The 23,840-nt window shown below is 38.2% G+C and overlaps 1 protein-coding gene across 1 annotated transcript; it reads left to right on the top strand.

Annotated features, from left to right (window-relative positions):
- On the top strand, positions 1-23,164 carry LOC148047046 (metabotropic glutamate receptor 2-like). Its single transcript, XM_087707701.1, has 9 exons — positions 1-131; positions 253-550; positions 4,796-4,922; positions 7,473-8,365; positions 16,438-16,613; positions 17,164-17,354; positions 20,441-20,535; positions 22,790-23,002; positions 23,105-23,164. Exons 1-9 carry the CDS (start codon positions 1-3, stop codon positions 23,162-23,164), a joined length of 2,184 nt encoding a protein of 727 aa, XP_087563827.1.
- The last annotated feature ends 676 nt before the right edge of the window (positions 23,165-23,840 follow it).

Consider the following 23,840-nt stretch of genomic DNA (forward strand, 5'->3'; position numbering starts at 1 on the left):
ATGCCAAAAGCCCATCATGGAGACAGTGCAGATCATGGTCCAGGAATCCAAAGTTATTTTGGTAACACCAACCCTTTAGCTGGTGGTTCACTTCTAGAGCCCTTTGTTCCCTTACTGGATGTTGACCTTTTGTTGGCAGTACAGATAAAAAAAACTACTTGTGCACCTAATTCCTTAACTTTCCTGCCTAGCAGCTCATAATCACTCAATATTGTTTTCAAGTCTATTTTTGTGTCATTTTGTGTCATGTAGTAGTAGAAAAGGATCACCACTTTATTGGAAACTCCTGTCCTTCCTCATTGCTGTCCAAAGGATCAACCAGGATCCAAAATTCTTACCCAACATCACTTTGGGCTACACAATCCAGGAAAGCTACCTTGATACAAGAATGACTTCAGATGCTCTGCTGGACCTGATTTCAAATGGAGAGGCCAACATTCCCAACTACACCTGTGGGAAGTCAAAACATATCCTGGCTCTTCTTGAAGGGGCTGCCATGGACATCTCCATCCAGATTTCAACTATGTTGGGTACCTACAAAATCCCTCAGGTGTTTGTGTGCATGGAACCATATCTAGTTCAGTAATATGATTGAAATATTAGCAGCATAATATCCCAATGTTGATTGGTGACCCATGAATGCTAATCTTGTGGTCCGCTGGCAGCTTGCAGAGTTGGGAGCAGAATCGGACAGTGAGGAGGTTAAGGAGGAACACGAGACAGTCCTGGAGTCTGGGGAAGGCTCAGATGAGGGCTCTGCAGAGAGGGGGCCAAGGCCATCTGGGTGTTATGTGCTGCCTTCGGAGTTTCCAGAGTTGAACAGTAGGGAGTCAGAGGAACAGGCTCACCCTGTTCCCAGTGTGTGCATGTGCAAAGCTGCCAGAAGGCAAAAACAGTTAAGACAGAAGGGATGACTCCAGAGTAAGGCTTGGAGGTGATTGCCCTCTCCCCATAGGACATAAAGGAGGAGCAAAGGCACATGAGCCCTTGCAGGAAGCGACTTGGTTCATGCTGGTCAGTTTACATTCTGAAGCTCCATTCTGACACTTTGCTCCATGTGGCCTTGTTACACTAACTGCCAATTAAGTCTTTGGCAGCATTTCCAGGAAGATAAAGGCGTATCAGCCCTATCCCGAAGGGCTTTGGCCAGCCTACAGCAGAACTCACAACTCTTTGGGACTCAATATTGGATCTTCATTTGGATTCCCTCATTGTGAATGAACATAATTCACAGCCTTTGAAACAAAAAGAGGATTTTTGGGACTAAGTGTGTGCTTTTTACTGTATCAGGAAGCCCAGGTCAGAACAGCTAATTGTAAAAAAATTCTCCTTTAATAATAGCATTTGCAGAGCATTACCCAGCCCCTGTTGAGGTGGATTAGCCTGTCCTCCTTAATGGTTACTTTGGCACAATGAGTCTCTAGGGAGTGGGCAGCATACAAATCCTAATAAAGTGAAAGTGAACTTTTGGATGATTCAAGAGGTCTCAATCATTAGAAGAGAAATGGCCTCCAAAGTGAGATTCGTGCTTTTGGGCTTGGCAAAGTGAGGTGGGAAGCAGCTTCCCTGTAAAAGTTCCTTTTTGTGAAAAAGGTGGGGTACCTTTCCCTGAGATAAAGAGCATCATTTTAACTTTCAATTTGTATAGCTAACCAAATTGGCCTTGATCTGACCAAACAGAAAACCTTAATATCTCCCTTTCCTTTCCAGATCACTTTTACTTTTGCTTCATCTGTACTGAGTGATAAAACTCAGTTCCCTTTTCTCTATCGCTCTGTCCCTTCGGAAGAAACTCAGTACTCGGGGATTGTGAGACTCCTCCAGCATTTCAAATGGACTTTAATTGGGATCCTTGCTCCAGATAATGACGATGGGGAAATCTTCATGAGAACCTTAACTCCCCTGCTTATAAGGACTGGAATTTGTGTGGTTTTGTCAAATAAAATATCTGTGGCTGCCCACCATGTGACAATTGACTTAAATCCATTCTACAAATGGATGCAAGTCAATGTCTTTGTTTTCTTTGGAGAGCCAGGTACCTTTGTACAAGGAGTACTCTTTTTGCAGGAATTAGTTCAGATGGTGAAAGCATCCACTCGTGGCAAAGTCTGGATCACTACAGCTAGCTGGGATTTTATGCTGGATTTGAAATATTGTACACCTGATATTCTCTACACTTCTGCTTTTTTTTCCTTCTTCACCCTCCAAAAAAAATGGGCAACCCATGATTATTTTCACTTATTTTATGAATCTGTTGAGAGGTTTGTAGAAAAAGCATTTCATTGTTCATATTCAAAGCATCCCTTGGCCAAGAAAGGTTGGACCAGGTGCACTGAGAAAGAGAAACTGAAAGCCCGACTGACCCAGGAGGGGGAGGAAAAAAACTTATCTCTAGACAACTATCATATATACCACTCTGTCTGGGCTGTGGCACAGGCATTAAATGCTGCATACTCTTCTAGAAGCAGGAAGATAAAGAAGAAGGATGGAGACAAGCTGGAAGTTCATGGGTTGCAACCATGGCAGGTATTACTTTTTCCATTGTAGGGCTCTATCGTCCACTTCAGCGGTCCACAAGAAAATTTTGGTGGTACACAGAAAAAAATATTTCCATTTTTTTATATTGCATTAAATCAGGGCTCCTCAAACGATGGCCCCTGGGCCAGATACGTGCAATGAACATTTTTGTTGCTGCAGAGAGTCTCCCCCTTTGGGGTCTTTTTGTGTGGGTTGGAGTAGGGGAGAAATTCCGACCTGGGGTCTGCTTCTGTTGTAGGCCTTTGGGCGAAGGCTGGAGGGAAGTGCCACTGGTGGCAAAGAGACAGAGGACCTTGTTACAGTGGGACTGCATCACGGCGTGGAACTGCCTGACCATCTCAGCCCACTGAGCCTCCAGGCGCCGGTACCTGGCCTTACACTCCTGCAGGTCTTCCTTCTGCTTGGAAAGCCTATGCTCATAGTCCTCAGTGAGATGCTTCTGCTGAGCCTCCTTCTCAGTCAGATCCAATTTGAAATGAGCTGTTTGGCCAACTCTTTCTCATGGTAGCTGCTTAGCTCCAACTACTGCTTCCTGTTGGGGCCCTAAGGAGCCTGGGCAAGCAGCTGAGGAATGATGAGTGACATCAAGTTGGCCACTCCTATCAAGTCACATGACCATCTAGCCATGCCCACCCAGATCATATTAGTGATCCACAGGATTTAAAATTATGAATTTAGTGGTCCCTGAGGTCCAAAAGGTTGGGGACCTTTGCTCTACTTGACTGTCCTGTAATTCATGGACAGGACATATAGATGGAAACAATGTGGCATGCTGAGTTTTAAGAAAATGCAATTGCCTATCTCTCCTAGGTACAAAACAAGAATATTTCAAGTATGTATTTAAAAGTTCTAAAAGAAATTTGATTAAAATTATAAGTTCTTAAAAACTGTAGTTCAGGACACTGCCAAGTTAAGTCTGAACTTACAGCTATACCATATGTCCAACAGAGAGACTTTAAACTATTTGTAGTTTACTGGAGTATTTCTTTTTGTGCCCTTTCATTTCATACTAGAACAGTCTATTCTTTGCCAGTTTTATTTTTCCTGAAATGACATTCAGCTCAGTTTTATGATTATTAATATACAAACACAATGATTTGCCTTCTTAAAGGACTAGATCTCATTTGATATCTTCATATGTCTAAAAAAAACCTGTGCCACCACTCAAGTTTCTATCAGTTTTTCACCATAGGCACCATGATATAAACATGGGCAATATGTGTTCTCTTTTCCTTATCTTCCTTTGTCTCCTTCACCTTCTTCTCCATCTCTTCCTTTTGCTATTCCTCTTTCACCTGTTCCAGTTTCACCCCTTCCTGCAAAGCTCCCATTTTTACAACTCTTCCATGGATGGAGTACATTTAGATGAGAACAACAATGTGACAGCTGATTTGAATATTCTGAGCTCCATAATATTCCCTAATGGATCCATAATGAGAAAGAAATTTGGGAGTCTGAAAAGAGATGGATCCCTAGACCTCAAGCTTTTCATTGAGCAAGATGGCACCGCCCTCTTCAGCTTGCCGAACAAGGTAAGAGACAAAAGGTTTTAATTTCTAAAATTTTAATAACTTTACTGACTCAAATGCCTGCCAAATACTTATAACTACCTAATTTAAGACAACTTAATTCTATCTTATTCATGGTCTTGGGACAACCGGAAGGCTGCATCTTACAGAGGCAGTAGAAAAGCAAAGTCTTCAGGCAGTTTCTGTCAGTCAAGGTGCAAATGTAGAAACTTCCTTAGTATTTAATCAGACTGCAATTTACAAAGGACTGGCAGGGCATCCAGACCTCAGTCAATCAGAATAGAGTTGGACAGGACCTTGGAGATCTTCTAGTTTAACCCCATGCTCAAGTAAGAGACTCTATACCATCTGAGACAGATGACTGTTCAGTCTTTGTTTGAAAACCTCCAATGATGAAGCACCCACACTTTCTGAAGGCAAGCTCTTCCACTGTTTAATAGTTCTCACTGTTAGTAAGTTTCTCCTTAATTCCAGGTTGCTACTCTCCTTGATTAGTTTCCATTGATCCAGTCCATTCATGGAATAATCTCCTGGGAAACCCTGGAGAAGGAATAAAGAGTATAAAGTAGTAATAGAGAGTTGTGTCAGTCACCAGAAGAGGATATTTGTTTGAAGTTCCAAATTCAGGCCACAACTGAAGAATGACTTTATTCTCCTGAATCTTCATGGCCACAAGTAAATGAAATTAATCACATTTGCTTGATTTCTACTTTTTTTTTTCTGCTCAGCCCCTGCCTGCTTCCCAGTGTGTGGAGAGCTGCCACCCAGGTTTTGTCAAAGTGCCTCAAGAAGGAGAACCCCTTTGCTGCTATGACTGTCTTCCTTGTGCAGAAGGTACCATCTCCACTTCCGAAGGTGGGTGACGATGGAGGAAAAGGCAGATTTTGGAGGAGTTGTGTGTGTCTGTCTCTCTCTGTGTGTGTTTGTCTGTCCGTCTCTGTTTGTGTGTGTGTGTGTGTGTGTGTGTGTGTGTATGTATGTATGTATGTATGTATGTATGTATGTATGTATGTACGTACGTATGTATGTACGTATGTGTGTGAGAGAGAGGGGGGGGGGAAAGAGAGAGGGAGAGAGAATTGATACTCTGGGAATTGCAGCATCCACATGTTCATGTACCAAGACAACAAAAACTTACTGTGACACCAAGCCGTAGATTCCATCCCTCAGGACTGCATATGTCATATCTTGGTGCACTTAGAAAAAGGGTGGGACTTCTCTGTATCCTAGAATTTTGTTCAAATCTATAAAATTTGGATGGGTCGTCCTTTCTTTTGGTGATAGCCAATTCGGGATTTCCACATAGTGGATTTTTTTAAAAATTTTGAGCCATTTTTGCAATAATGCTCTTCTAATTAAATGATTTTGAAAGTATTTGTGTGTTTTATTTTTATCATCCCATAGCCTGCCTGCTTGCTAATCATGGCTTTCTAAGGTCAAAATTATTTTATTCTTTAGCTCTATCAAATCCTTCATCCATGTTATTGTTACTGCTGATGCATATAAATCCCAATTTGGTAATGCTAAACTCCCCTCTCCTTGCTGTCTTGCATTGACTTTAATTTAATCCTCGCTATTCGTCCCTGCCAAATGAACATAGCGGTTATTTTGTTTAATTCTTGAAATAATTTTTTACCCGGATTAATAGATGTGGCTTGCAACAGGAATAAGATTCTTGGTACAATATTCATTTTAATTATTGCTATATGTCCCATGAGTGAGAGCTGAATATTTTTCCAATTTTCTAAATCTTTCTTTATTTGTACCACTAATTTATTATAATTATCATCTTTAATTGTGGAACATTTTTCCAACACAACCCTAAGATACAGATATTTAATTGGTAGACAGGGAAATTTAAAAACAATTGAAGAATTGGCAGAACAGAACATGAAAATTGACTGGCTTATTTACCTCCAAATCAAAACTAAATACAATAATGCTACTAAATTAAATGACATCCAAACAGAACCACATGAATTGGATAAAATTATTCAAAGTGCAGATAGAAAGATGATAGGGAGAATATATAAATTTCTCCTGAAGTATAAAATGGAAGAGGAAATTGTGAAAGAACCAATGATAAAATGGGTGCAGAACTTTGACTATAATATTGAATTAGACAAATGGGAAAAATTTTGGGGAACAAACTTAAAAATGACATTATTGGTTGCATACAAGGAAAACCAGTACAAAATGTTTTACAGATGGCACCTGGCACCAACAAGGTTAGCTAAAATCTTAACAAATACCTCCCCAAAATGTTGGAAATGCAAATCAATACATGGAACATATTACCATTTATGGTGGGCTTTTAGGAAGCTAAAAACTTTTGGAAAAAGATCAAAAATTGGCTGGAGGCAATAACAGGGGTTAAAATAGAATGGAAACTTGATGTTTTTTTACTAGGAATAATGTCTGCAAAATACAAAAAAGAAATCCAGTATTTAATATCACATATAATTACGGCGGCAAGGATTGCCTTGGCCCAGAAATGGAAAAACAAATTAATTCCAAATGAAGATGAAATAATAAGAAAGGTTATGGATTGTGCTGAAATGGACAAACTAACTAAAGAAATCCAGGGAAAAGAAGAATCAGAATTCTACCAGATATGGGATAAATGGTATAGGTGGATGGAGGAAAGAAACAAGAATCAATGAAGGAATATAACAAAACTCAAAAATAATAGTTATGAGTAAAATAAGAAGGTTAAGAATGGTGAAATCCGAATGAAATACAATAGAAGGGGAAATAATATAAAGTGAGCGGTATTGATTGATAATTGCTATTAGAAAGAACAGGAAACCCCTGTTCGTATTGTATTGTGTAAATGTGGTGTACATCTAAGTTTTGTGTGTGCGTATTTCACATGTTTGTTAATTTAAAAGGGGTGGGACTTACATGATACCACTGTCACTCAATTTTCATCAGTCTGTTCCTATGAACATCAATGCTAGGGTCATTGGTGATATTCTGCCAGCAGCCACCAAAAGTGGACAAGGATACTGCTTTTCAAAGAGGAAACTTCACTGATCCTCAAGTTGGTAGAAATGTGCATTGAAAGAGCCATACACTGATTCATTACATTCATTCATTCATACCTTTTCATTTTGACATATAATTTCTATAAAATATGTCTAAACTATAGAAATAGGTGATTCCTAGATATATTTCCTTTGAATACCAGTTAAGTTCATTGGCATGGAGATTCCCTCATCCCCTTGTGAAAGGCTTGTGATCTAGGGGAGGTTGGTGTCCATTTCTCTAATTTCTTCCCATTTTGATCATGTTTATAAAGTATCCCCCTTAAACACATATGGAGGAGTTTTCACCCAAAACAGGCATTTCTCCAAGTGGAAAAATGAAATGTTGTACCAGCGATATTGTTTTACCTCTCCTCAGATGCAAAAAAATGCCTGAAATGTCCCGAAGATCAACATCCAAACATGGCCAAAGATCAATGTATCCCCAAGAAGATAACTTTCCTGTCCTACCAAGAATCTTTGGGGATCATCCTAGTCTCTTTTATTTTATGTTTCTCCATCACAACTGCCCTGGTGTTAGGGATTTTCATGAAACATCAAGAAACTCCCATTGTCAAAGCCAACAACCGGGATCTCTCCTACATCCTCTTGGTCTCCCTCCGGCTTTCCTTTTTGACTTCCATTCTTTTCATCGGTCAACCAAGGAAGTCCACCTGTCTTCTCCGTCAAACAACATTCAGCATTATTTTCTCACTTGCTGTCTCTTCTGTCTTGGCCAAAACCATCACAGTAGTGTTGGCCTTCCTGGCCACAAAGCCAGGACATACCATGAGGAGATGGCTGGGAAAAGCTTTGACCAACTCCATTGTAATTTCTGGTTCTAGTGCCCAGATTGCCATTGCTGCCATTTGGTTGGGAATCTCTCCTCCCTTTCCAGATTCTGACATGCATTCCCAGGCTGGAGAAATTGTACTGCAATGCAATGAAGGCTCTGTTGTCATGTTCTACATCACCCTGGGCTACATGGGCTTCCTGGCTGCCATCTGCTTCACAGTGGCTTTCCTGGCCAGAAACCTGCCTGGGGCTTTCAATGAAGCCAAGCTGATCACCTTCAGCATGCTGGTCTTCTGCAGTGTCTGGATATCCTTTGTGCCTACCTATCTGAGCACCAAGGGGAAATATATGGTTGCTGTGCAAGTGTTCTCCATTTTGGCCTCCAATTCTGGACTGCTAGGCTGCATCTTCATCCCCAAATGTTATATTATTTTACTAAGACCAGATCTGAACACCAAGGAACACCTAGCAATAAAAGTAAAATAGAGAATGCAACTCTTCTGGATTCATTTTTCAGGAATGTAACTTACGAAGAAAAATTGCCTGATTTTCAAATATTGGATAGTTACAAATTTGTCTGCACAAAAAAGTGTTTCATTAGGCTACATTACTTTTCTAAATCATATCACAATTTATTCAGGAATAATATTTGGGCTTTCATTGATTTAATAAGTCTGAAAGAGCAAAGGAAAAAGAGGGGCAGAGAGTGAAATCTGAAAGCCACCTTTTGATTTTAAACATAAGAGATTTACAGATATCCATAAGCTCCAAATAGAAACAAAGCTAAACAAAATCTTTTCTTTAATCAAAGCAATCAGTTTTGCCATCCTTGCCAGGTCCATTAACCTCACCATCTATTCTTCCACTGTTGGTATTTGTGACTCCTTCCATTTCTGTAGATATAAAGAGTTTTTGCTGCTGCTATAATGTATAAGAACAAAGTTCCATATATTTTTTCAATTTGTTTGTCCATGAAATCTAGAAGAAAAAAATTGTACATTCAATTGTACATTCAATTTGAGAATTCTCTGAATGTGAAACACATTTTATCCCATTTGGTCTCAGTATTTCTTAGCTTTCTTACATGGCCAGCAGATGTGATGAAGGTGTCTTCAAACTGCTTATATTTTCAACATACATTTGAAACATTTCTTTTCATTTTGGACAATTTTTCAGGTGTTAAATACCAATGATATACCGGTACATCTAATGAACTTTGTCTTTCAAATTATAATTCAGTGTAAATTTCACTCCACATATTCTCCCATTGGTCAAACATTATGTTGCATCCAAGGTTTATTACCCATTTAATCATACAGTCTTTGCTAAAGGTCTTTCCATAATCCATTCATCACACATATTTGTTCTTTTACGGATCCATTAAGAGGAACTGAGGAAATTCATCCTCTTAAACTTCTTGTCAACAATGGTATTTCTCTGGTGGACCTTTTTATGGAAAGCCTCTATTGAAACACTTCCCACACTCCACACATCAATGAGGTTTCCCTCCCACGATGATCCTATCTGGAATCAGATTAAGACCAAAATATTGGATCTTCATACATTCAACTTGATTTTATGATTGTTTTCAGGAATCTTAATTTTCTGTACAATCGGTAATATAGTAATATAGCCACTTATGATTTAATCTGCATCATATTTGTGTCTCTCTTCATTTTTTTTCATCTATTGCACACACTCAAGGAGAGCTATCAGTCAACAATCATGAACTCTAAAGTGGGCTACACTCTCACACAACAACAAAAAAGTGTAATTGATCATCTTGCTACATTCCTGTTGATAGCTTTGCCACTGCACAAAACTGTGACATGTACTGAATAACATATGTTTTCATTGTCTAATTTTGTGTTCTCTGTACCTTTATGTACACATACTTACACATAATGCATATGTGTTTTTAAATGTATTTGTTTATATATACATTTATCTCTCCCAGATTTAATTCTCCATAGTATTTCTCATTCTTTATTAATAAATATCAAGCTTAGAGTTTTAGTTCAAGGAATGATTGTTTGCCCTATCTCAGTGAATTTTCTTAGTTGTGTGTGTGGTTTTTTTTGGCACTATGATTGCAATAAAGCTGTTGAATTGTATAAAAGAACATCTGCAGGAACTCACAGTTTCTGCCAGAATGATCAAATCAGCCTCAAAAGGTCAAGCTGCAAGGTCCACCCCTTTGGGGCATGTCTGATGTCACAATGAAATTAAGAAAAGGTTTGTGACTATTTCCATCAATCTGGCCTTCCTTCCACAGATTTCCCCATATATTACCTGCATGCTCTCTAGGTAGCAACATGCTGGTTTCAATGGGTGTTTTTAATATGCTGCAAGTTCCTGATAGCCAGATTTTGATTTTCTAGATCTGATCTAGGTGCTCTCTGAAGATTGGAACACCATTATATCCACCATTTTGTAGTGGGTCCTTGATCTCCTGCTAAAAGCCAAATCTGCCCTAGAGCCAGAAAAAGTAGAGGAGACCCAGCCTGAGATCCAGGGTTGCCTTACAATAGCAATAGCAGTTAGGCTTATATACCGCTTCATAGGGCTTTCAGCCCTCTCTAAGCAGTTTACAGAGTCAGCATATTGCCCCCAACAACAATCTGGGTCCTCATTTTACCCACCTCGGAAGGATGGAAGGCTGAGTCAACCCTGAGCCGGTGAGATTTGAACCGCTGAGCTGCTGATCTAGCAGTCAGCCTGCAGTGCTGCATTTAACCACTGCGCCACCTCGGCCTTGACTCTCAGGGAAGAGCATTTGATTCCATTTAGGCCATAAACTTGTCCAATCTGTAGCCCACAGGCCATATGAAGCCCTGAGCAGCTAGTAATATGGCCTGACAAGATATAATAAAATGTTTTAAAAAAACAAAGGGAGTTTGTTATTTATAAACATTAACTATCTATACTACATATTGTATATGTAGCCCAAGACAGTCCCTCTTCATTCAATGTGTCTCAGGCAAGCCAAAGAGTTTGACTCCCATGATTTAGAATTTAAATCTGCTGTTGAAAGAAATGTCCTTCTGGGTTCATCGCCAAGTGGGGAAGAAGACACTGGAGACATGGAGGCTGCTTGGAAAGATGGTTTATTGTTGGACAGGGCCACATGGCTTGAGCCCTGAACAGAAAAGGTGATCACATGCTTCAATGTTTTTGGAGAAGAAGAGAAGGGCTGAAGGAGGAGCTTGCTAGGCTTTTTATACCCTGTTTAGTCCCACCTCTCTGTTTCCTGTTCCTGTGTAAGAAATGTATTCTGATTGGTTGTCAGACTCCCATGGGGCCATGCAGGGGCTACTCTCTAGGCTGTTTTGAATCCAGGTATAGGTGAGTTCTCAAATGCCATGTGATCAGTTGAGTAAAGTTCCAACATTCCTTCCCCCTGCAGCTGCAGTGGAGAAGTCTTTATTATGTAAAAGGGGCTAGCCGGCCTTTTCAATGGCCCAGTGGGGATGGGCAGGAAGATACAGGCAACTATTCTGTCTTTTAAAACTGTTTCTTTCTTTTTAACATCCAGATAAATATTCTGCCTTTTCAATATTTCCTATGATATTTCATTTTTCTGGGAGAGGGCTGGATGATAACTTCCCACACTGCAAAGGAGCATTTTCATGACTGCAGCAAACGTGGAATTTAGTTAACCAGTGTTGCTTGTTCTTTCATTGCCACATCTCAGCCTTGATTTCTTTCAAAAGAAAACCATATTTGCCCCTCCTTGATTAACATCCAAGGATGTGAAACCTTGAAAGTCAGTTCTTGTTTACAGGCTCACTTCTAGCTCTTCAAAGGAGCTGTGGCAGGTGTCCCACTTCTTCCCTATAATTTTGGAGGCACTGGGGATTTCTTCCTTCCTTTTTTCTCTCCAGGGAGTTTAATCAACTGCCACTTCAGAAAACAATCCTGTGAATGGCAAATATAAGGATTAATTTAAAAAAAAATAGTGTCCTACTCTGAACCAGAAGGCTCAAAATAGAATTCCTGGTTTGGTCTATGTTTTTGGTATTTCATAACTAATTTTAGACTGGCCTTTCTGCTATCAGGCCCCTTTTCTGCTGGAGATGCTTATTTAAAAATGCAATAAATCAGTCCTTCAAGAAATATTTCACTCCATTTCCAGATAAATGCTTACAAATATTTTAATCCATCTTGATTTAGGCAACCTCATGGACATACCTCATAGTCCAAGGCCTCAATGGCCCCTTTGGTCTTCTATAGTATTAGAATGCCATCCCAAGCTCTAAGATACCTTCCCTTTCTCTTTTCATCAAAATAATTAATGCCATCCCAAGCTCTAAGATACCTTCCCTTTCTCTTTTCATCAAAATAATTAATGCCATCCCAAGCTCTAAGATACCTTCCTTTCTCTTTTCATCAAAATAATTAATGCCATCCCAAGCTCTAAGATACCTTCCCTTTCTCTTTTCATCAAAATAATTAATAAAAATGTTGGTGAATACAGAATCCAAAGCAGAATATGACAACAAATTCAATTGTTCTTGTTTGTTTCAAGAAGACCAGTCAATCAGCCTTCTTTGGCTACATTTCTCAGCCAGCTTAATAACCACTACAGCATATTACCCTTACTTGCTAAATAGAATATTAGGTGTTCTTCCATTAAATGTTTATTGCATCTAGAACATCCATCCATCCATCCTAAAGAAGTTGCCCAATTAGGATATTTACTGTAACCCTTTCTTAACATCAGCTCTAGATGTATGGAATAACAATGAGTTCCACCCTTCTTGAATTTTCTGACATGACCTCATTTCTCCAGTGTTGTCAAAGATAGATCAGTCAGTCCATTTCAGAAGAGGGGGTAAGCTATTTTTCAAAGTAGCAGAAGGCAAGACAAGAAACAATGGATGGAAACTGAGTAAGGAGAGGAACAACTTATAACTAAGGAGAATTTTTCTAACAGTGAGAACAATTAACCGATGGAACAGTTTGCCTTCAGAAGCAGTGTGTGCTCTGTCACTGGAGAAAAAGAGACTAGACAGCCATTTGTCTGAAATTGTATATGGTCTCCTGCTCAATCTAGATAACCTCCAAGTTGTCTTCCAACTCTGTTTTTCTATGTTCTGTGAATGGATTATGAAAAGACCTGTAGCAAGGTCAGAATTCTTAATCCATGGAAGAGGTTCTGACAAAGTTTGAAATTATGTACATGGAATGAAATTTGAAATGATATCATTGGGAGAAGAATTACAGAACTGAAAAAGAGTTCAGGTTAACCTTCTTCATGTTTAATATTAGTTACCTGTCAGGCCTGCAGTTATATTCCTTTTAGGATTTTTGGCCTGCCACACTCTCTATTATTTTCCTATGCTGTTTCGTTAGTGTAGTAGTTGGGAGGGGGGAATAGAAAGGAGTAGAATTGTGGAATGTATTGTTGTCATTCTTTCCTAGAAGCCAAGGTCATCTTTTGTCTCCACACCTCTGCATCTGACCGGAACTAGATGGGTGGAAATGCCAGCGTGGCTGAAGAAGATTGGACCATATGATGGATTTATGGCTGTGTGAATAAGATCATGAACTTTCAACTGGGTGGAATCCCAGGAAGTTTTCAGAATTGGCATTTTCCACAGATGTGCCAACATGTCTTTCTTATTGAATTGGAACTTTAAGGATAGCTCTGTCTTGGACTGATTTAATTCTGCATGATATTTGGAATGCTGACATTACCTTTTCTGTGTGCCCCTTTACTTTTAAGGCTGGAGTTTGAAGATCATTTGCATTTTTGACTATAAAATTTGTGTCAACAGCAAAATATTGATTGTTGATGCCTTTTTTTTTCCTTTCCTCCAGTTTCAAAATAAAACTCATCTCAAAATCCAGTTTTCCTTAATGCATATATAACATATAGGTTGAATAAAGAAAGTTTGATGAAAAGGTAGGGTGACATGTAACAGTGTTTCAATATCTCAAGGGTTGCCACAAAGAAGAGGGAGTCAAACTATTCTCCAAAGCACCTGAAGGTAGGACAAGAAACAATGGGTGGAAACTAATCAAAGAGAGAAGCAACTTAGAAGCGAGGAGAAATTTCCTGACGGTGAGAACAATTAATCAGTGGAGCAGCTTGCCTCCAGAAGTTGTGAATGCTCCAACAATGGAAGTTTTAAAGAGAATAATAACAAATGGATAACCATTTGTCTGAAATGGTGTAGGGTTTCCTGTCGAAGCAGGGGGTTGGACTAGAAGCCCTCCAAAATCCCTTTCAACTGTTATTCTAAATTCAGAAGTATAAACATAATTTTAAAAAATCATAGCTATGCAACTTTCTTAGCCTGAAATATTAAAGTAGAGAAGGCCAATGTTACCACCATGCATTTATATAAAGCTGAACTTTGGGATTTAATTTATACCACTTCTAGAACAAATCCAATCACATCATCTAAGAAGTATCTTAGGGATGGATGAAAGGACTTCAACTGCTGTCCTGAGAGCTGAATTGGGAATTTATACAATTTATAAAATTAGGACATGTAATTTTTAAATGAAATTCATGATGTGGAAACTGTCAGTCTAAAAACTCAATTAGAACAAACAAATTTCAATTTAAAAAGTCTTAAAATGTACAGCTGACAAATTATATTAGGAACTGTAATCTCCCTGTCTTTTTTTACAAATGGAGAAAAAAACTAAGAAAAATGCTGCAGCACAAAGAATCCAAAATTTTCAAAACAGAGAAATATATAGCCATCCTCAGTAAAGTTGGCACATTTAAATGCATTAAATGCTACAAATGTATATTCCAAATTGCCAAGTATTGAGTTAAATCCCTTACAATGAATATACTCGTATTTGCGGAGCTCCAGAAATAGAAGAGATAATACATCTATTATTTTCAATGTAAATTCTATAAGAAAGTGGGAAATCAATATCTCAGGTTGCACTTTACAGAAACAACCTATTGGGATCTTAGTATTTAAAAAATGTATTTCCTGTATACTCAGAATGTATATACATATACATATATACATATATACATATATACATATATACATATATACATATATACATATATACATATATACATATATACATATATACATATATACATATATACATATATACATATATACATATATACATATATACATATATACATATATACATATATACATATATACATATATACATATATACATATATACATATATACATATATACATATATACATATATACATATATACATATATACATATATACATATATACATACATACATACATACATACATACACACACACACACACACACATATATATACACATATACATATACATACATACATACATACATACATACATACATACATACATACATACATACATACATACATATATATATATATATATATATATATATATATATATATATATATATGTTATATTTATGCTGATAAATAAATAAAGGGAGACTAGTATAGATCTATTTCAAGCTATTTAGCTCTCATCAGCTAGCCATACCCAAGTTTGGGAATCGAACCTGTGCTCTATTGCCTCCCAGGCAGGGAGTTAACCATTTGAGCTACAGAGAACGATATATATATAGGTCTTTGGTTATTCGGGTTTTCTCCCATGTAAAATTGGAGGTGTCTTGTCAATTTTACGCGGGAGAAAACCCGAATAACCAAAGACCTACATACTAACACCCGTGAAAACTGCTTCCTTTCTCTGTCTATCAGCTCATCATATATATATATGCCTTTTTTGGAAGGAAATTAGGGTCTGATTGTGGTAAATTTTAGGATTGTAAAGAAATACAATTTTTATTCTTTATGCTTATTCTATTGCACTATTTCTTAAAAAAAATCTACATTTACATGCTATTTACATGCTTTCTTTGGTGGTGCCTTGGTGGTGCAGTGGTTAAGAAGGCAGTACTGCAAGCTATTTCTGTTGACTGCGGGCTGCCTGAAATTTGGCAGTTCAAATCCCACCAGGCTCAGTGTTGACTCAGCCTTCCCTCCTTCTGAGGTGGGTAAAATGAGGACCCAGATTGTTGGGGGCAATAGGCTGACTCTGTAAACTGCTTCAAGGGAGCTGTAAAGCACCGTAAAGTGGTATATAAGTCTAAGTGCTATTGCTAAGGGGTGTATCTGTGATTTTTCACTACCATGATTTTCTCCAGCTACCATTTTTCATGTGGAGTCCCAAAGAACTTAAGGATCTCCAGAGGAGAAGTTGTTCCTCACCATAATTATCACCATCCTGATCTTTGAGACCTCTTCTGCTCCTTTACCAGTGATTGCCTTTGATGTAAACATCAGGCTGAATCACTTGTATCAGAAAAGGATAAATGCCACAGTTCACACTTAGACATTGAGACAGGCAGGGACTGTGCTGTGGAATGTACTTTCTCTCCTTTCCAGATGAAGCTCAGATTGTCTCTGTTCTTCATCTGACATTTCCATCTTGTGAGAGTGCTTTCTCTTCTTTTAATTCTTCTTTAGAAACAGGGAGGGGATTAATACAGCCCCATGAATTATGGAAGTCCTGTTTCTGCTTCTAATGCTGCTGTTGTCCCAGCCGGTCTTTGGGAAGCTTAGAATGAAGTGCCCACAGAATTTTGAAGGCCAAGATGGAAAAAAAGCGTGGAGCTTTTATATGCCAGGAAATCATCTCATTGGTATAGTGATGAGGGCATCAACTGTACAACATAGAATGTTAAATTTCAGCATGGATCCTTCCAATCAGATTCAATTGTAAGTTATTCAGTGTGATATTGTTGCTTTCCCTCCATATGCAGTTCTAATACACTCATTCTTTTCTTCTTCTTCCACTTACTTCTATATTTCAGGACCTGAGTAATTTCTTGAATCATTTTGATTTCAGTGAAATCCACCTTTTGGGGGTCTTATTTATATATGTTCATTTGTATTCAATACCTGAACTTAGGGAGAGAGGATGGCTTGTTTTTAGAATGGCTTTTCTAGGTCACTTATCAAAAATCCTCTTCCTATTAGGATAATTCCAGGTTAATGATTGAATTATTTTGTAATCTGCTACTGGGCTGGTGAAAATAAGTTCTGCTACAAAAAAATCATATGTTTTAATCCTAGTGGAGAAGTATCTCTATCCCATCTTCAGAAAACCTATTAAAATAAAATGGTAATGATCATTTGCCTCTACTTTTGGATCAGTATTGGGTTAAGATTCAATAAGTTTGTCAGGGAAAAGAGAATTAAATAGAAAAGGGTATTTTGTTATTCCTGTTGATGATGCTGATATTAACGTGAGCATTTTTTACACTAGTACACCATATGGTATGGATGGAGTGGTACGCTTTATGTTTAATATTCAAGTAATCAACAAAGATCACCAGCTCCTAGACAATCTCACACTTGGGTACAACATCCATGACAACTATGTCAGCACCCTTGCTACTTCAGAAGCCTTGCTGGACATACTTTCTACTGGAGAAGCCAATGTTCCCAACTACAGCTGTGGAAGGAATGAAAATCTTTTGGCTCTTGTTGATGCAGCTAACAAGGACATCTCCATCCAGATGTCAACATTAGCTGGCACCTACAAAGTCCCACAGGTTTGTGTGTAAGTTTATCTGGTAAAAGTGAGTGGGATGGAAGTGGGTGATCAGTAGCTCCAACTATAGCTTCTATATGGAAATCAAGAGCTGGTTTTCACCATGACCATTGTAGATGTCATGGTTGGGGACTGGGATCCACAGTGGGGTGAGGGAAGGGATCAAAGTGACATTATCCTCTCATGATGCCATCCTCATCATTTTGAGTGACATTGCTGCAAATTTGTGAAGGTGAAGAGTGGCTCTGTGTTCAATAGACTCATAGTGACCACTAGCATTAATTAACTGTGATATTAAAAAGGCATATTAGTCAACAGATCAACATGTTTTTATCCTAATGTATTAATGATCAAATTCATGCAAAAAAGCTTGAACAGCAATAGAGCTCTTGGAGAGGACACTCTGCTCTGAATTATTTAAAAAGAGTAACCCTGGAAAAAGTACAAAGAAGAGCAAAAAAGACAATAAGGGGTTTGTTGGCTAAACTGCATTATATACTAAATATGTTCAGTATAAAAAGGAGCAGACTAGGGATGATGTGTCAGTTGTCTTCCAATACTTGAGGGACTGTCACAGAGAATAAGGGATTGATTTTGTTTCTCCATAGCACCTGAGGTCAGGGCTAGAAGTAACGGTTGTAAGTTCATGACAGAGAGATTCAGTCTAGCATTAAAGAGAAATTTTCTGACAATGAGAACAATTAATCCATGGACTGGCTTGCCTCACTTCCATTAGTGGAAGTGTTAAAGAAGTGACAATTTGTGTGGAATGGTAGAAGATCTTTTCCTTGATAAGCATATTAGACTGGAAAGTCTCAAGATCCCTTCCAACTCTATGATCCTGTGAGTTGATTCACTATTGCCTTTGTCTTGAACCATCCAATTACAAAATGCATTGATCAGGGGAAACTAAAGTTTGCTGTCTTTATACATCTTAATGCAGAATTTGACATACTAAACAGATACATATTGTGGAGGAAACTGATTGTTCTTAAAATGGAACTCAAACTGTTGGCTTTGATCAAACTCTTTTCTACAAGCACTTGTTTGAGAGTGTATGTTGGGCTCAATGGAGCCACAAGAAGAAGGATCAATAATTACCAAGAGGTGTAGAGAAGAGTGCATATTTGAACCATTGTGATTCTATCTGCACATCTACAACTTTTTTATGCTAATGAATGAACCTGATCTACACATGCCTAAAGCCCACAATACCTAATGCAATGCCTTATAAACTAACAAGATAATTTTGTCATACTCATCATTTGGGTTGTGAAAGTTGTTAATAAGACTGGGATCCTACTGTCATAATAATTCAATAATTGTTAATAAATCAGTTTCAAAAGTTGTGGTCTTTAAAAATGTTATCATAGTCATAAATGGGTATCCGATGGTAAGTTAAAGAGAAAGTTGCACCTTTCTTTATCTAGGGGAAATTTTCTCTGAGACTGAATCTTGCATTTCTCATCATCATAGGAGCTCATTGAGGTCAAAGAGTGAGTGAAAGTACTTACATTAAAAATTCATAGTTATCCAGCTTCCTTATCCCCAATTATTAAAGTATATAAGGCCAAAGTTACCCCCATGTTCTTATATCAAGCCGATATTTGGGGTTTCAATAAGATATCACTAATAGAACAAACTTAATCAAAGCATCTGAGAAGTATCATGGAGGGGCATAAAAGGACTTCAGCTCCTGCTCTGAGAGATGAGTTGGGGATTTAGGTGATTTCTTCTTTCTCTAAAATCAGGGCACATCATTATTAGTACCAAATTAAAACTATGGAAAATGTCAGTCTCCCAAAATTGTGCATGTTAGAACAGACACAATTTCAATGAAACACCTCTTTGATTATACAATTGACAAGTTATATTAGGTACTGTGGTCTCTGCATCTCTTGTACAACTGGAAAAAATAACAGTATTGATGCATAATGAATTTGGAAGATAGAAGCAGAAAAAAATGAAGAAATCCTCAAAATTACATATAATAGATATCTTTATTGGAATAAAAAAACATAGTAGCTATCTGCACATATGAGTCTAATTATAGTAAATTGTTGGGTTAACATTGAAATATGATTTGCATTCTTTATTCTTTTTTTTACTTCTTGTATTCCATTTTTAAATATAATCTTGTTAGTATGCTCTGTTTAAAATTTTAAACAATGGTGAATCTACAATCTAGTCTAATGTGTTCACTGGGTCCAAGCTGGATTTATTAAAAGCTGATATTTTGAACTTGATCTGACCCCAAATATAACACAGCATTCTTCATTGCTTTCTCAGATCCAAGATAAAATGGCTTCAGAGGCTATGAGTGATAAAACTCAATTCCCTTTTTTCCACCGGATGCTCCCCAAAAAAGGGATTGAGTATCCAGCAATTGTCCAACTGCTCCTCCATTTCAGATGGATTCTGATTGGTCTTTTTATTTCAAATACAGAGAATGAAGAGAATTTCATGAGGACTTTTACTCCTATGCTTGTCAGGAATGGAATTTGTGTTGTTATCTCACAACAATTGTCACTGACTGGCCATACAGCACCCCTCAAGGATGCCCTCTCTAAGTGGAGAAAAGTCAATGTCTTTATTCACTTCGTAGGATATGACTCCATTGTGGAAAAACTTCTTCCTTTCCATTTAACGCTTGAAAATTTGCCAGGACCCATCGAAGAGAAAGTCTGGATCACCACAGCTTTGGGAAAATATGCAATAAAACGGCATAGCTCTTTGAAATACATCCATAGTATTTGGAGCTTTGGCTTTCTTTCAAGGGAACGTGAAAACGATGGTGCCTTTGAACGCTATTTCTTTATAGATTCCCAGTTTGAAGAGCAGTCTTTTCACTGTTCTTTTTCAAAGCACAAATTTTCTGTCAAAGGCCGGAGAAGATGCACCCAAAAAGCACCACTGGAGACCCAAAGGAAAAAGAACAGTCTCCCATTCCGAAATAGTGACTATGTTTTCTTTACTGTTATAACTCTAGCACATGTCTTGAAAGCTGCATATTCCTCCAGATCCAGGAGGAGAATGAAGGAGGGTGAAGAGATGTTGGCGGCTCAAAGGCTGAAGCCATGGCAGGTATGGAGGACCTAGAAGGATTCATCAAACTTAGTTCCTTCCGAAAAGGAATCCCAAGAAGAAGGAAGGGAACCCTATCAATCTCCTTGTACTACAAAAGGCCAACTGATTTGCCAGTCTAATCCATCAGGGGACAATGTTCCAAAGAGCTGGCAACATATATATTTTGATATTAAACACTATTGCATTTAATATCAAACAGCCATGATGGCACAGTGGTTAGCATTGCAAGACATCTCACTGCTCACTGCCAGGAGTTCAGTTCTGACCAGCTCAAGGTTGACTCAGCCTTCCATCCTTCCAAGGTTGGTAAAATGAGGACCTAGATTGTTGAGGCAATATGCTGACTCTCTAAGCCACTAGGAAGCAGTATATATCTATTGTTATTGCTAATTTTCAAAGGATGCTTGCATTTTTAAATATATTCATTTCTTCGCAGGACAAATCTGCATGCCCAAAAGGGGGGTTGCTGTTGATCTCTACTCCCCCTCATATATGTATGGAAACTTGTTATTTTTAAAACAAGATCAAATTAGTTTTGTTTCAGAATTGTTATAAATATTGCGTCAAAAAAATCACAATTGCTATGCTATATTAATGACAGTATAATCATTAATAACATAATATAGTCTGAAGAACAGATGGCCAAGGGCTAATTATTATTCATAATTTCACGAGAAAGATTTAAAAGATTGGATAATATTTGAGTACACTTTAGTAGGTTTTTATCCACTTATTTATCATGCCACCCAGGCTTCACTTAACTTGGTTCCTAATCACCACGTCATGAACTAATTTATCAATATTTTGCTGAAATCAACATTCCCATCATCTATTAAGGAATTGTATTGCAATGTGAGAATAATTCTTGTGATGGGGAGAAGAGATGTTGCTTAAGGGATGATCAGAGAAAAGGTGGGGAACCAGAAGCTGTGTAATGGGTAAAGAAAGAAACTCAGAAAGGATCCTCTCTAAGTTTTCAGGTTGAAAAAAAGAATTGGCGGAAGATTTGTACTTTCAGACTTGTATAATTCTCTCAGTAGCATTCCAATACAGTACAATTATGTAGCTCATATTATCGTGCTTCTTGTCAAGTCTACCTGGGAATAGATTAGCTTGGCAGCCTTCGTCTTGCAAAACCCATACATTCTTGTTTCCTAGAAGTTTCTGAATAATTTTGTTGTTATTCAATTTATTTGACAGCTGCTCTAGTATGATCCTTATACTTGAGGAAATGTATTACCATAATTATACAGGCAGTCCTGTTGTTGTTGTTAAGTGAGTTTTGACCCATTTTATGACTATTCTTGCCACAGTTGTGAAGTGAATCATTGAAATTGTTAAACTGGTTGTTAAGTAAATCTTCAAGGTGCTAATCGTTACTTATAAAGCCCTTCATGGCATGGGACCTGGGTACCTGAGAGACCGCCTCCTGCCAATTACCTCCCAAAGACTGATTTGATCGCAAAGACTAGACCTTCTCCGGATCCCATCTGCCAGCCAATGTCGGCTGGCGACCCCCCGGGGGAGAGCCTTCTCTGTTGCAGCTCCGGCCCTCTGGAACGAGCTCCCCATGGAGATCCGGACCCTTATGACCCTCCAGGCCCTCCGTAAAGCCACTAAGTCCTGGCTGTTCCGGCAGGCCGGGGGCTGTTGAAGTATTCAGCCCCACGGTAACTATGAATGTTGTTGTATTTTAAATTGTTGCCTGTCTTATTTATTCCCTTTCCCCTTTTTATTGTAAGCCGCCCGGAGTCCTCTGGGAGTGGGTGGCATACAAGACCAATAAACTATAACTATAACTATCTGGCTTTTCCATTGACTTTGTTTTGTCAAAAGAAGATGATGAGGTGACTCCAGGATACTGCAACCATCATAAATATGAAGCAGTTGCCAAGCATCCAAATTTTGATGACATGACCATGGGGATACTGCAATAGTCATAAGTGTGGGAAATGGTCATACGTCACTTTTTTCAATCCCATTGTAACTTTGAACAGTCACTAAAGGAACTGTTGTAAGTCGAGGATTACCTGTATTTTGTCAAACTAGATGGCATTTTGAAAGTATATCACTGATAAACTTTGCTCAAACTTTTTTGTTCACTTATAAAGATAGTGGTAACACTTCTCCTAATTAAGCATATTTGCATTTTTAAAAACTGTAGAAGAAAGATACAAATGTGAAGAGGCCACATGAGATTTTTTTTAAAAAAGGTTTCTGCTTTTAAAATTCCTGGATGTGTCTTTTCCAGTTTCATCCATTCCTTAAGAATAATGAGTTTTGCAATCTTTCGTGGGCAAAACTATACTTGGACCAAAATGGGGATGTTGTAGCTGATCTGGGACTTCTCAGCTTGTTGGTTTTCTCCAACAAGGATTCCATCCACAAGAAACTGGGGAGTTTTGAAAGACAGACACTTATTATCAACCAAGATGCTCTATCAGAGCTAAATTTGCTCAACAAGGTAGGTTAAAAATTGCTGTGTTTTCTCTTTTCTTCCCAAAGATTTGTGCTGCTAATAGCATCAGGTCATATGGAATATAATCATGACTTATATGGACTATAGCCTTTTGAAATGGGAAATAAACCTTGTATTGTCCAGATTGAGGAATGTGTCCCTGAATGAGCAGGTCCATTATCTATGAAGTTTAAGTCTGGCCAGGTTTATCTAAGAAAACATCCAAGCTCAGAGATCACCAAGAACCCCTCATTTCAACCCTGAGCTACCAATATTCTTCTTTATTGGTAGAGATATCCATGACACTTTTTCACTGCACCTTGATAGAGCAATAGACCTTTCTAAGAAGGTCCAAAGATTTCAGTTCGCATGAAATCATAAAGACTCTTCTGATGTAAGATAATGGTCTGACCTAGCAAACTGAAGTGAAACAAGACTTTGATGCAAAGAAAAGCCCTTCCTTGTGAATCCATTCAGAGATTGTTCTCCCAACAGCCATCAACCAGTGGAGTAGCTTGTCTCAAAAGTTGTAGGTACTCCGTCACTGGAGGCTTTCAAAAAGAGACCGGACATCTCTGAAATGGGTATAGAGTCTTCTGCTTGAGCAGAGGGTTAGACTAGAAGACTTCCAAGATCCCTTCCAACTCTATTATACAAATCAGAGTTTACAGATTAAGAGTTGAAAGAGACCTTATAGGTCATCTAGTCTAACCCTCTGCTCAAACAGGAGATCCTACATCATTTCTGAGAAATGGCAGTTCAATCTCTTTTTGAAAGTCTCAAGTGATGGAGCTCCCACAATCGGCAAAGGCAAGCTGTTCCATTGGTTGATTGTTCTCACTGT

This window comes from Thamnophis sirtalis, unplaced genomic scaffold (genome assembly GCF_051295495.1).
Source record: "Thamnophis sirtalis isolate CommonGarterSnake01/CBP01778 unplaced genomic scaffold, rThaSir2_p1.2 scaffold_3, whole genome shotgun sequence".
Lineage (NCBI taxonomy): Eukaryota > Metazoa > Chordata > Lepidosauria > Squamata > Natricidae > Thamnophis > Thamnophis sirtalis.

Excerpts from the sequence above, each read along its gene's own strand:
- LOC148047046 (XM_087707701.1), top strand. The coding sequence starts at position 1 with ATGCCAAAAGCCCATCATGGAGACAGTGCAGATCATGGTCCAGGAATC. Across the intron at positions 551-4,795 it reads GTACCTACAAAATCCCTCAG|CCCCTGCCTGCTTCCCAGTG; the intron begins GTGTTTGTGTGC and ends TTTTCTGCTCAG. Across the intron at positions 8,366-16,437 it reads AGGAACACCTAGCAATAAAA|CCGGTCTTTGGGAAGCTTAG; the intron begins GTAAAATAGAGA and ends CTGTTGTCCCAG.